The following is a 14206-nucleotide window of genomic DNA, read 5'->3' as shown; positions in this document are numbered from 1 at the left end:
CCTGAGTTACCCTACCACGTAAATAAACCTACTATTCTATATATCCTATTGGACTACCCAATGTGTAATTCAAGAAGATGCTATCAAGAAAAAATCTGCAACGAGTCAGCACATACATTCGTCATACTATCTACCAAGTCTCTTTAATTTATATAAAATTGCATAAAAATAATTTCAGTGTCTAACATCGAATGGAATACACATTACCTAACTGCAAATTATTTTATAATAATTTGGACTTAATATTTTTTTATACCACAATGGTAAGAAACAAGCATAAGGCCTATTCAGTAACTTGTTTACACAATTAATATTCATTTTTATAATTATTATTATATATAAGACAATATCTTAATATCTCATTTTTTCGTAGACGTATGTATGGCTGATCTGTGCTGTGAACACATTGTCCTATAATATAAATATCTACATATAATACGAGAAATAACACGCAGAGTAAATTTGTTGAACCCAGAGCTATCAATTATAACAGGAAAAGAACAACGGGATTTTTTATTCCAAAAATATATAGCAATTTAGATGGGTTATAATAAAATTCTAATTTAAGTAGATAAGTACTGAAGTCGAAATTAAAAAGGGCATTTTTAGATATAAATTGTAATGTAGTGTGTTGTTGTATAGTGTAGATTATTCTTAAATTTTTGTAAAAACGTGTGTTAAATTTATGTGTATAGGTAGGTAAGTATTAAGAAAACTGTATCTTAGCAACAAACTGTTCTACAGTTTGGCGAGTCAATGTGTAAAAATAAATGTACCTGTACTTATCTTTAATATATAAATAAATAAAAAATATTATTAATATATTACCTAGTAAACTAGGTTTCCTGGAAAAAATCTCTTCTTAGAGGTAAACTCAGTCTTGTACATTACATTTATCATATTATTATTATTTTTTCATATACACACATATGAAAGAATATGACATCGGTATCACGAATATCTTATATTAGTTGTCTCCTAATATCTTATATCTGTTACTGACAGACAAATCGAATCTAGTATACTGTAATTGTAAACAGGAACTTGTGGGTCTAACGATGTGTAGGACATGGTCAAGTCAGAATGATCCATGCGTCGTAATCAGTTTGTTGCTGGGCGTCGGAACATTTTGAACAATGAAGAAAATCATTGGCATTCTTATACTCTCTGGATTTTTTCATTACGGTAAGTATTTAATAAATTACATTAGTTATGTGATCAACCTAAATTTTAAAATGTAAAGAGATATGTTTCGCTGTTTCTTATTACTGCTTCTATTATTGCTATTCATTCTGAAAACATTTTCAACAATCAAGAAAATCATTGGCGTTCTATACTCTATGGTTTTTTTCATTATATATCAATACTCATGTGATATTAAATAGTATATTAATAGGTAACTTTTAAAAATATATCTTCTTAAGTTGTAAAAGCTGATTCTTATTACTTCTGTTTAATTGTGAGTTCATTGTGAATTATTTTGCATGGTTACATGGTTATTTGCGTGTTATTTAAGACCTGTAAACTTTATCAAGAAATTAGCTATTAAGTAATGTGTTTTAAAACTTAACGTTCAATCAAAGAACGTACCTAATTCTTCAGCCTTCTTCTTACATCGATATATAAGAAAAAATGTACGAAAGATATGTATCAAATGAGACATGTGTGTGAAAGGATATGTCGTGTAAAGGGAACTTTACGTTATTCTTTTCAAATACCTAAACATCAAACATATTGCAGGTACCACCATAATGTGTTACGAATGCAATAGTGCTACCAACTCGCACTGTTCAGAGACACAGCTGCCTGACAGTCTGAAGAGGAACTGCTCGGAACACGGGCGCGGTGTCTCGCATACACTCTGCAGGAAGATTGTCCAGCATGTGGAATATGGAATCAATGGACAGTTGCCAAGCAGCCGAGTGATTAGAAGTTGTGGCTGGGACGAAACCAAATACAAGGTATATTATTATTAGGGTCGACATTGCGGGAATCATACCTACGACCATGTGAAGAGAGAAGATGTGCTAACCGCTAGACTACCGAAACTGTCAAATATCTCTTTTCTTATCCACGTCTACGACTTTCTCAAAAGTTTTTGGACTTCCTCTAACTCTGTAAAAAAATGACATGACAGTTCTTGGTTATTTATTTGCTTAAGATAGTAATAATATTGTTTTTTTTTTTAATTTATTCTCTTCGTTCTAGGGCACTTGTTACCACCGTTCGGGGTATGGTGGAAGGCAGGAAGTGTGCTCCTGTACTGAGGACTTCTGCAATAGCTCGGAGAAAACTAAAGCGAGGCTATATCTTCTACTGCCGACTACATTAGTGTTTTTTTGTAAAATATAAATGCCAATGATTTTTTATATTTTTAATAAAAATAAATATGTAAATCTATGTGAAATTAAATTATAATATACAGTAATTAAAAAAATACGATATAGTAATCATTACTAATATTATAAAATCCAATATATCTCTGTCTGTCTGATATCAGAAAGATGCCAGGAAGACCGAAGAAGGTATAAAATTATGCATGAGGAGGTCCAGCAGTGAACTAATATAATATGCTGAAAAAGAAGATAAAACATAATAAATTTACACCTATATCCATTATAGACTTTGAAACTATCCAAACGTCGTGCTCCAAACTATTCTCATTTTAAAGGCATTAATGCGATGATGGTTTTAGACTACTTAAACAATATACCTATCCAATACAAAACTTTTTCAAACACATTTCGACTGCGTTTTTCGCAAATTATTTTGCATAGTAACACACGTAGCATCTTATAATTTGATAATTTATTATATTAACGTTCTACACTACATAGAGACTTGTTGGACTACATAGAGATTTCGTTTGATATTGGCTATTTTTTCGTCTCAGAAAAGCAAAAGCCGAATGACAGAAACAAATGAACCGAATCATATGGTTGGTTTCAATTATTTGGCAAGTCGTACATCGGACATAGAACATCTATAGCAGTGAAATGATCATGAAATAACTTCATTTATAGAGAAAAATATTTAGAAAATAAGAGAGGTAGTGCCCCGTAACTAAGTCTATTAAAATCATAACGGTTAATTCGTAAGAATAAAATATTTGACAAGAGCTACTTCGTTTTTTTTAAATATGTTCCAAAGGCTAAGGAATCTCCTTTAAAAGGATACAAATAAGGATCGACAGTAAGTTTAATTTGCTACTTGTTACAGAAGGAAAAGGTGATAAATTTAAAAATGTAGTGTTAAGTGATTTTGTTGAAGTAGTGATTAATTTTCATGATTTAAAATATATTAAAGCAGTAGCAATATATGCTTAAAACTTTTAAAAGTTATTTAAATAAGGATAATAAATTTATCAAGCTATATAAATAAGCGATGTAGAGAATTGAGATGAAATAAGGTATGCCATCATTTCACTGGGACCAACTAGATCTGCATCCATTATGTCATTGTTGACCAAAATTTTCAGAACTCGAGACCAAACATCTAATCAGTAATCAGGAAATTCTATGCAATCATCAGGTTATATAAGCGGCCGGATTTCCATTTTTGAAGTTTGAAATTCAGTAATTACCATATCTTAAAAGTAATGGTCTAATTCTGGACGTTTTCATGAATTTTGTATTTTATAATAAAAAATCATGAAAATATTTATAATTTAACTTTGTTTTGTAGCCGGTTGTTGCTTCCATAGTTTTATAAAATGCTAGCTGACTCGCGAAACTTCGTTTGCAACACACTTACTTGACATTTATCATTATTTTTTCCCCAATTTACATATCTTGTTAAATTATAGCCTTGTGTCTGATGTAAAAGCTATATTACTGTAAAGTTTCATCAAAATACATTGAGTAGTTTTTGCGTGAAAAAGTACCAAATATCCATCCACACTCAAGTTTTGCATTTATAATAATAGTGAGATTGATAAGTACGAACCGGATAGTCTTCTTGTTGTACTTCAAAAAGTAATAATTTTTCTATTTTTTATTTGTTTTCGGGAATTAAAACATTATGCCTATTATAACTAGCTTCTACTCGCAACTTCGTTCATCCGCCTCACTATGGACACTGATTAACGCAGTATTGAAAAATAGTTTGTCTTTAGAAAACGCACTTCTAAAGACAAAGTAAATATTGACTGCCTGCTTTATGGCCAACGTGATATCTTTACGTCATATTTCGTCAAGATCAGAAATCATCCGTTTAGTCGTCAAAAGATAAACAGACAGAAAGACACACTTCCACATTTGTAGTATTGGTGTGGACTTCCTTTTCTTTGTTACTAGAATGGTAAACTATCTGATGGCCGACATGATGGTAAGAGCTACCATCAACTATACATTTGAACAGCACGACGCATATCACGTTAAATAACACCACTCATACATTGCCATAATAGAGGACTGTAAATAGTAATAATCTTTAAGCAAATAAACTTAATATAACCACTTTTGTATAGTCATATTTTTTATTCTACCACTTATTCGGAATGCAGGATCATCATAGAAAGACTGAGCAAGAAACATTCGTGTTGCTTTTTTAAATAAATGTTGTTCAGAATTACGTTTTTAAGTGATTTTCTGTGCATACAAACTGCCAGTTGCTATACTTATTACACTTGAGTAATAAACTAAATCAGTCATAGTTATCAGAACAGACCTGTCTATACTAACAAATTATATCATCTCACACCCTGTAATTAACATCATCATATCATGTGACGTGCGTGATACTTCCCTTGCGTTTCCGAAAGACTACGATGTAATGCTTTTCAACTTGTAATATCACTGTCGAAACAGTTTACAAAACAAGCTCTGCTTGGCGGCTGAAGATGCTATAATGATACTTAGGAAATCCAGATGAATACTATAAATACAAAAACAAATGTGGACAGTCCTTTTATTATAAGCTTTACCATATACTACCAGCAGATAGGAAAACCACAGAGTAAAAAATATCTCTCCTCATAGTAATATATTTTTTGAAACTTTTCCGTTAAGAAGTCCAAGCCAAATGCAAGAATATGGTGGCGGCACGTCAACCAAATCCGGTGAATACCGCGACGGAGCAGCCGAGGGAAACCGAGATCGAGGGGTGCAGCACCAGACCGATGCGTACCCACCTTCGCATCAGTACTCTATGATGCAGCAAAAAGGATATGGTGAGTTAATGCCTTGGTCAGTCTAATTAGTCATTTTCTAATCTAATATCAGTAACGTTGACCACAAAATCCTAAGTTCAAATTTAGCTAACACTTGCGGTAATTTATATTCCTGAGTCTCCAGTAATGGAAGCTCTGAATATAAATCTAAATTCTAAAGACGGCGTTTGTCTCGGAACAGAGATATGTGGGCATGTCAAGCGGTGCTTTCGCCATGCCAAAGAGAGTTGATAATGCCTTTCATTTTATATTTATTAGTAGTACCCTGTACATTTTTAGATCGCCATACATTCATTATCATGAATATTACATATATTAATGATGAAACATCAATTAGAAATAAAGCATTTATACGTCGCAATCTATTATTTGGTATTAATTAATTGATATAAATGTGATTATTAAACCTTTTCGCTGGTATATTTACAAGTATTTTTTTTTGCATTGTATTTTGATTTATATAACAACAAATTCATCACAACTCATCCAGTCATACTACCTTGTAACACACAAATAGACAAATAGTTTTCGCCTCACTACTTTTTTACGACTTTATAGACGTAAGAAAATAGAAATATAGTAGAAATAAACTACTTCGTAATAACGTAAACGATTCATTTAAATAAACAAAATTTTCTGTATTACTAACTAAAAGTTATAATATCGATAGTACTAAATAATATAATGGAAATTGGCATGTTTAGGTTGTTCCAGCAAAGACCTGTCTGAATCAAATATGGCAACATACTGCAGGGTCGCGACTGGAATTTACGAAGCAACTACTTCAAATCAGCAGTATCAGAACACACGGTATTTATTTGCAAACTTTTAAATTATTAGGATTTTGTATAAAACTAATTATATTCAAAATTTTCAGATATAACCAATCAGCTCCTACGTTTAGTTCTCCTCCAAATTCTCCTTTAGTGGGCCTTGTTTTCGATCCATCTTCACCAAATTACAGCGGTCCTGGTGCACCAGGTGACAGACCTTTGAATGCTGACAGACGCTCTCAAAGCTCTTGGTCTGTCTCTAATCAAGAACCAATAGGTACTGGAGCTAAAAAGAAGATTGTTAAAGGTCAGGAAAAACGTACTGCATTTAGTGTTGACTCACGTTACCATGAGAGATACAAAGAATCCAGCTTAGATATTGATCGTCAAAGAAATCAAGATAGAAACTTAACTTCAGAGTCTACTTCGAGTCTCGACTTTTTTGTTGAAGGTGAAAGAATGGTGTCTGAACTTTGTAACATTCCAGATTCGTCTGCAAAAACTGACTGTAGTCAAAAGCAAAACTACAAACAAGTAAGTGACGAGGATAAAAACAAACCTTCAGGATCCTCGGATATATTACTAACAGCTTTAGACAAAATCGTCATACATGATCAGATACCTAATCAAATAGTTCAATTAGCCATAGAAGCCTGTACAGATGCTGAAAATATTGCAATTGCTCATCATAATAGACCATGTTTCAAAAACATACATTCGATTTGTGCTAAAACAAGATCTAATGTTCAAAAACCTGACAGTGCTGTTGCCAATCTGCATTCTCAAGGTATACCTTGGGTTATAAAGAACTTTATTTTTTCGTTTGTCAGAATTTTAGATGGTTGGAAAGGAGTAAAAGAACTGCTTAGTGAAAAACACGATACTTTTTCTAGAATCGAAAATAAATATTACAGCCCAAATATAAGAGAATGTTTTGTACAATGGCAAGCAGTAACAAAAGAGATGTTGACTCATATTTATAAAACTTTCAAGTGCCTCGATCACGGTTTTACCATGGAGCAAAAAAGCTTTACACATAACTATTATGCCACGAACTCAGCCGCACCTCGACATCAAAATCAAAATAAATTTCATGCCGTCAAGCCACACGTAAGTACTCCAAGACCTGTAAATATCTCACCACAACCTTTCAACGTTGTACAACCTCCATGGGTACAAAACCAAAACCAAGTAACTACTCAAAACTATAATGAAGCTCCATGGCCATCAAGATCTGGAGTATCTTTTAAAAAATTTCCTGTTGTACCCCCTCCAAATTCACATAATTTTTATCCTTTAAATGATCAATGTAACATAGATAGTTACCAAAAACCGCATTATAAATGTGACCCATGCAGTATACGTGAAACAAAAGCTCGTCAGTCTTGGACTATTACTAATATATCGGACATTCGAGCACTAGAGAACATGTGTCATGCAGATCAAAAAGAATTATATAATCAATTAAAACATAAAATGGACGCAGAACTTGGTAAGGCTCCAGGTCAATCTGTGATAGGAAATACACCATGTGATATACTACAACGGAGGGAGATGGAGTTAAAAGCAAAAATGATTCCTTTGAGTCATGTGGAGAAAACATTGATACCGAGCATGGCAACAGCACCTGATATGCGAGCATGTTTTGTACAAAAAAATAATAGCTGCGGCGATACTAAAGAAGAGAATGATTTTTTTGCGGCGTGGGGTCAGATGGTCCAAAAAGAACCTAACGATTTTATAACTCATCACACTCACAGCATGCCGATTGCATCGAATGTTGTGACGTTTGCAAATAATATCTCTGGCCCCGTGCAATTTATTGATCCTGAAAATGATGAGTTTCACGAGATGTCTAAAGTTTATATGAAACCTGGTAGCTACAAAGTGCCTATAAAGCCATCTGATTCTTTTGTACCAGGTGCTTCTCCAGAAATAATATTTGACAATTCTGTTATTGATGATGTAACAAGTTTAAAATTGAATGTCCCATTTCCCTCCGTATCTCTAGCACCTCAGCCTAAATACAATCTCGAATCTTGGCCCTGTATGATGCCAAGACGTACTGAAGACATATTGGGTGAAGATCAAAAAATTATACACCGATTTGGAATTCCGGGAGCAGGTATTCGAGACCCATTAGATTTTTTGAATTCCATGACTTCCGACCGTGCTTGGGAAGCTGCAAAACAGTCAGCTCCAAGATTGATGGATTTTATACATGAAGGTTCGAAATCAGATTCTGCTAGATTATATGATGCTTTAGGTTTGGGTATTGGGTATACAGGCGATTTCCCTGATGACATCAATCAAGTTAAACTAATTATGGAGCAATCTGACGCTTGGGTTAGTGGTATATCCTCAAATATTTATATGCCAAAAGATATCTCTAATTTATGGAATCAAGAAGTAATAACAAAACAAGATTATACATCAACAACAGATCAAGATTTACCTACATTTACCGAAGATATTTCTAAACTGCTCGATCCTGATCCTAAGCCAATTGAAAATGACGAACAGGTAGAAGAATCCAACAAGACTATAGAAGCAAAGAATAATATGCGATATCTTAATTTTGATCAAACGGGAAATTACGTTAGAGACGATATTCAGAAAAAATCAAACAAGTCAAAACTTACTGTACCAGGTACGTGGTATCATCCAAAGAAAAAAAAACCTTTACCAACAAGTACAGTCAAGAAATTTGAGGCAATATTAAGTAATTTATCAAAAACCAATGAGGCTACTTTTATTCAACACGACATGGACTTAAAACTTGTTAGTATCTGCATTATAATTATATAATTTTCAAATAAACTCTACTTTGCAAACATTTTGTAACTATGTGGTGTTTAATTTCAGGCTCCGAGATTTTATGAAGTTGTAAAATATCCTATGTGTCTTCACGATATTACAACCAAACTGCAGAATTCTTCCTATACTGAATATGAACAAGTAGTCCAAGACTTTAGGCGTATTTTCAACAATGTTCGTCTGTATTTAAAGGTATCTTCCACATTTATAAACATTTATTTTATTACATTATTTTATGAAGTACCTATAAGAAATATTTAATTAGTAATATTTGTTTAGAGCTATCCAGACTCGACAATGAAGAAAAATATAAACAAAATATCAAACGATTTTGAGAAATTGTTACATGAAGAATTTCAGAATAAATGGGAGCACAAACACAAATCCGTAGACAATACAGAACAACATGGTGCAACAAACAAGAAGGATGACAAAAATATTGGCACAAAGACTACAGAAACCAAGAACGACCGTATTAATAAGAAAAATGATCTACTTAGCAATGGAGATGATAAAAAGTAGCTCGTTAAATTTTTCGGTAAATTTACAAGCACCAATTCTAGATAGGGAGATATTTAATAATAAGTAGCTAGACATGAACCACGCTTGAGTTTTTGGAAGTTTATTTTTTACGTACTCTCTTTATTTCTTTTTTATTTTTCCTCTAATAATTTTGACAATCTATTAAAATGATTTAATGAAATCAATTGTTTGCAACGATATAGCATATTGACTGATTAAAATTCAATTAAAAAACCTTCTAGTCAAGCAGTGAAATATCCTTTAAACAAATGTCAGTGAACTTACCAGAACTAATGCATAAGATTATTAACTTAATGTGTAAGTGCTTGCCAATGTTTTGGAATGGACTTTTTTCCTACTTAAATGGGGCAAATATGATTTTTCTCTATATTAATTCACATATTCTTTTCTTATTTTCATATAGATTATAATTTAATTTTCTTCTTCATTTATTCATTTCTAATAAGCCGCGTTGATTTTGTATGCAGAAAAACAATTTTGTGTTTTGATGCGATGTCAAATGAGTTACTTTTTCTTTGACCCTCTAGGTTAATGGACGGCATTTGTATTCGAATATACATCAAAGCCATTTTCTTTTTATAATTATAGTATTACCAAAACTCACTACCAGAGATTGCTTTATCAATTATTTTTTATGCATCTATCTGTGATTCTATGTTTAGGCAAAAGTTGATAATTGGAATCGTTTTCACGCTTAATTAATTATTATATAATTCACATGAATTAGTTAATATGTATATAGACAAAAATAAGCTGTAACATATAATATGAAAACATTTAAGTTCTCGAATAGTTCACAAGTTGTAAAACACAATCAAAACAGTAATCTTAGTTTAACATTATCTCATGAGAAGTTTGAAGTGATGGTGGATTCTAACTAAATGTCACCTGGACCACAATTATTTTGTTTATGAAAATAAAGACAATATTAATATTAAACTTCTCGTGACCATCGTTTACATTTTGCATCGTAGACTTTATAAATAGCACGTACAATTTTATTTTTATCATTTGTTCATTTGGTGTTTCATGTTATTTAATATTTTTTAATTAATTTTTGAGTCCGTTTTACCTGCCATAGAGAATAAGTGAATCGCTTCCGACGTCTGTTTCGATTCTTATTTCGGCGAGTGTTCTTTGAGAGTTGTGAAAATTTCTAAATTTCAAATTGCCTTTATGACGTTCGATTTAATTTTAAGTATTCATTAAGTTGTGATTTTATTATTTAACTTATTTACCTAAAATTATGGCAAGGAACTCCTACGATAATAAAAGAGTTGTTTCGTATGGCTTTTGATTTATTTCTCTCTCTTCTAATACCAACTGATATTTTTATACTTAACACAAGAAAGGTGCCCAGAGTTATTTTAAAATCATTGTAACGCAAAATATGAGTATTGCAGGTTTTGCACTTTGTCAAAGAACAATATCTATACGAATATATAAAAATTAAGTGTCTGTTTGTAATTTCCAATATCATCGCTTTTTACTAAATCCATATGAAAGTATATAACGGTTCTTACTAATATTAATTTTAAAAAAATTCTCCATTCTTACTAATCCCGGAAACGGCTGGACCGACTTTGACGGGACTTTCTCTCACCTATTACTAATGTTATGTATCTTATACTACTTTTGTTTTGGAAAGTATATTTTAATAAATAATGGATGAATTGTGTGAATGATGATGTATATAAAATGAAAGGTCAGATATGGCGGCCGAAGGGATTAGTAGAAGAAGATAACATACTGCACTGACCCCAAGTAATGGAGTAAAGGCAAGCCAATGATGATTTACGTCTAGCAATGGGTTTAATAAAAAATGAAGTACATCGTAGGGCTAGGTAGATATAGTAACTGCACTTTCCCTAAGTTATAAAGAATAATTCGGACAGTATCAAATTGCTTCTTCATGGTTAATCACTACGCTCTCACAATTTGAACTTCAAGTCATGATTATTTTATTACTTATAAACAGTTTTTCTATTGATGATAATGGAATACTGCACCCGCCTGCGCTAACGGTTTACGCTGACGGCGCACCAGTAGAGGATGATAAGATGTGCATGAGGTCAGGTCAGATAGCCGACCGAGGCAAATTCACCAGGAACTTATCACGATGGTTACCAGGGGAACCGCGTGGAGGTCAATCTGATATGGTACATTATCAGCAATGGGTTCTTAATCCACATTACTAAGAAACATCCCCTCACTTGTAAATAGTTATAAAATTTTACTATTCATTTATGGTTGAGAACAATGATCATACTCGTGAACGCAAGTTGCTTGTAGGGACTGGTCTGCTTTGATGACTGTCACTGATTTATTTTGTTTCATCAAGTGGATATTACATAGTTATTCTATCAATCTTGCTTTGTCTGCCAACTTATATTCACACAAAATCCTAAATTTGTAGTGATAAACAACATTTACATAAGAGAGCAACACGCAATTTTTTTGATCGTTCTTCTTGTGAAGAGTGTGCTTTCCGAAAGAGCGGTAGAATCAAAATGAAACAATATTACTATTTGAATAAAGATCATAGGACTCCTTACAATATGATCGAGCGCAGTGATGGCTGGCTCAAACGTCACACTCGTGAACGAGTGCTGCTTGTAGTGATTGGTCTGCTTCAATCAATACGACTGATTTAATCTTATTGTGTCTTTAATATTTGACCCTAATAAATTAGTGGTAGTTGATAGTTTGTATTCACACTTACATTCATTCACTTAAAATGTAAAGTTATTCAAAATTATTTAAAAGAGCAACACGGAAGTTTCTTGTCCATTCTTCTTGTGATGAGACAGCATTCTGAATGTGCGGTAGATTAAAAAAAAAATTATGACTATTCAAAAGTGCTGGAATTAAGTTTATTTCAATAAATTATTTTCTATTTTATTCTATTGCTATTTGTTTTCTGATCTAAGAATTACTGAGTACTTTATTATGACCTTGTTACCAAATGTCAATTATTTGACAATGCAACTTTTCATGGTATACTTTGTAAAAAGCCATTTGCATGTGTATCTTTATCTCCTCACCTATTTAAGCTGCCAATCAGCTTATTTTGTACGCTGTTTCGTATGATATGGCAGAGAAATTGCTAGATCTATTCGTGAAGAATACAACTCCTAGCTATATATTGAATAAGTATCTTCTAGGAAATCGCACTACATTCTAGCTCTCGCCGCCATTATTTTCCACCTGGCAAGGTAAGGCTAAGAGCAAACCATACAAATACAAATAAATAAAATTTAAGTCTGTAATTTCAAATTAATAAGTTTTCACTAAATGTATATAGGAGAGAGTAATGTACCTGACACAGACTTTGCTATTCTTACTAGGTCAGCACAACACTGTATTATTGTAATCAAATTGTTTATTAAAGTAATAGACATTTTTTCATTTTTTCTTATCTTTTCCAAGAATACAATAAAAGATGAACATATATAAGAAACAAGTAATAGAATTGAAAAAAGAAAACTTAACTGTACTCCACAGTGTTATCTGATAATATAATCACTAAGTTACGTTACGTACTGGTTTCGTTGTCCTGAAGCAGTGAAAATAGACTAGCTCTGTGTGGTTTTAACCTAAAGGACAAATAATTCACTAATTCCGCTATATTTCAACTGCAACATACTCTGGCAGTATCTTTTTTTTTATTACAGCGTATCTATTTCGTGGCCGAGTTCAATGCTGATACAGATAAGCAATGTCTTATTGCGCAGTCCGATGGTCTGATATTTTGCGGTTATTAATTATTATAATTATCTTTTTATAATAATTAATAACTATCTACTGTGGCAAACGAGATATGAATTAGCGTTTGGATTTTTATTGCGTCGTATAGAGTTGCAGTATAGAGAAATAAAATCTGTTAAAATAGAATAGAATAAAATAAAACTATTACCCTTATAATGTAAAATTAGTCTTACTGATTTGGGTAATTTACTATCATCACGCAGGAACATCGTTACCTAGTTACGGTGGAACTAGATAAATTACTTTGCTGTTTCAGAGGAGCCTCCTCCCGCGTACACTTAGATTGTGGAATGAATTACCTACGAGGTTTTCTCACTTGACCATAGCATAGGGTGTTTAAGAAGGGTATATAAAGGTTTCTTAATCGTCGGCAACACGCACGTAACAACCCTGGTGTTTCAGACGTCCATAGGCTACGGTAACCATTTACCATCAGATGGGCCGTAAGCTTGTTTGCCACCATAGTGGTATAAAACAAATACAATTTTGTCATTCGGAAACAAATCCTCTTGTAAATTTACCTCTTATATATAACTTGTAAATACTTCCACAACATAAATATGTACATAGCCACAACCTATCCTATTACTTCACCTACCTGTTCCTGATGGTGCTGCTACACGAATAAAGCAACACGTAATACAGCATATATGGCATAACATAACCGCTAAACTTATCACACCCTGAATAAAAAGTAATACTTTTTAGAGGTTAGAGGGTAGAGGTAGGTAGAGGCTTAGATTTAAAGCATGCTGTGTCAAAGTTTCTTGAAATATTTTTCTTGGGCCTTGTCTGTGAGACTCTATTCGCTACATTACTTCTCATCTGGGCCGTTCATGTACAGCTGAGACTACTAAAGTATCTAGCCAAGCTCTTTATGAAGAAAAATAATTAAAGCATAGAAGCAGTGTTATAATAATAATTATATTTCAGGACAATTCATACAGCGCCATCTAGTCGCAAAGTAGTTAGGTAGCAGGCTAGACATCTGATGCAAATTTTAAAATTACGTTTCTTTATTAATATCTACCATATTAATATATACCATATATACCATACCATACAAAAACCCATGCCTATATAAACAATCATACTCGTGAGTGTTTGTACCGTGCGAGAAATCGAACTCGACGCC

General features: G+C 32.7%; 2 protein-coding genes across 3 annotated transcripts; both read left to right on the top strand.

Annotated features, from left to right (window-relative positions):
• Positions 1-1136: 1136 nt before the first annotated feature.
• LOC131848930 (uncharacterized) lies at positions 1137-2352 on the top strand. Its single transcript, XM_059198890.1, has 3 exons — positions 1137-1185; positions 1741-1961; positions 2209-2352. Exons 1-3 carry the CDS (start codon positions 1137-1139, stop codon positions 2350-2352), a joined length of 414 nt encoding a protein of 137 aa, XP_059054873.1.
• A 765-nt stretch (positions 2353-3117) lies between these two features.
• Positions 3118-10590, top strand: LOC131848911 (uncharacterized). 2 transcript variants are annotated; one of them, XM_059198869.1, is made up of 6 exons: positions 3118-3192; positions 5013-5170; positions 5875-5980; positions 6048-8724; positions 8809-8952; positions 9040-10590. In XM_059198869.1, the coding sequence occupies exons 2-6, from the start codon at positions 5023-5025 to the stop codon at positions 9280-9282; spliced, it is 3318 nt and encodes a 1105-aa protein (XP_059054852.1). In that variant the 5' UTR covers positions 3118-3192; positions 5013-5022; the 3' UTR covers positions 9283-10590. The 2 variants fall into 2 exon arrangements, with proteins under 2 accessions (XP_059054852.1, XP_059054853.1); XM_059198870.1 differs by having other exon boundaries at positions 9026-9102.
• Positions 10591-14206: the final 3616 nt, after the last annotated feature.

This window comes from Achroia grisella, unplaced genomic scaffold (genome assembly GCF_030625045.1).
Source record: "Achroia grisella isolate CSIRO2021 unplaced genomic scaffold, CSIRO_AGI_Agris_v1 utg6026, whole genome shotgun sequence".
Lineage (NCBI taxonomy): Eukaryota > Metazoa > Arthropoda > Insecta > Lepidoptera > Pyralidae > Achroia > Achroia grisella.
This window is presented reverse-complemented; position numbering and strand designations above follow the sequence as displayed.

Excerpts from the sequence above, each read along its gene's own strand:
- LOC131848911 (XM_059198869.1), top strand. The coding sequence starts at position 5,023 with ATGCAAGAATATGGTGGCGGCACGTCAACCAAATCCGGTGAATACCGC. Across the intron at positions 5,981-6,047 it reads CAGCAGTATCAGAACACACG|ATATAACCAATCAGCTCCTA; the intron begins GTATTTATTTGC and ends CAAAATTTTCAG. Across the intron at positions 8,725-8,808 it reads ACGACATGGACTTAAAACTT|GCTCCGAGATTTTATGAAGT; the intron begins GTTAGTATCTGC and ends GTTTAATTTCAG.
- LOC131848930 (XM_059198890.1), top strand. The coding sequence starts at position 1,137 with ATGAAGAAAATCATTGGCATTCTTATACTCTCTGGATTTTTTCATTAC. Across the intron at positions 1,186-1,740 it reads CTCTGGATTTTTTCATTACG|GTACCACCATAATGTGTTAC; the intron begins GTAAGTATTTAA and ends AACATATTGCAG. Across the intron at positions 1,962-2,208 it reads GGGACGAAACCAAATACAAG|GGCACTTGTTACCACCGTTC; the intron begins GTATATTATTAT and ends TCTTCGTTCTAG.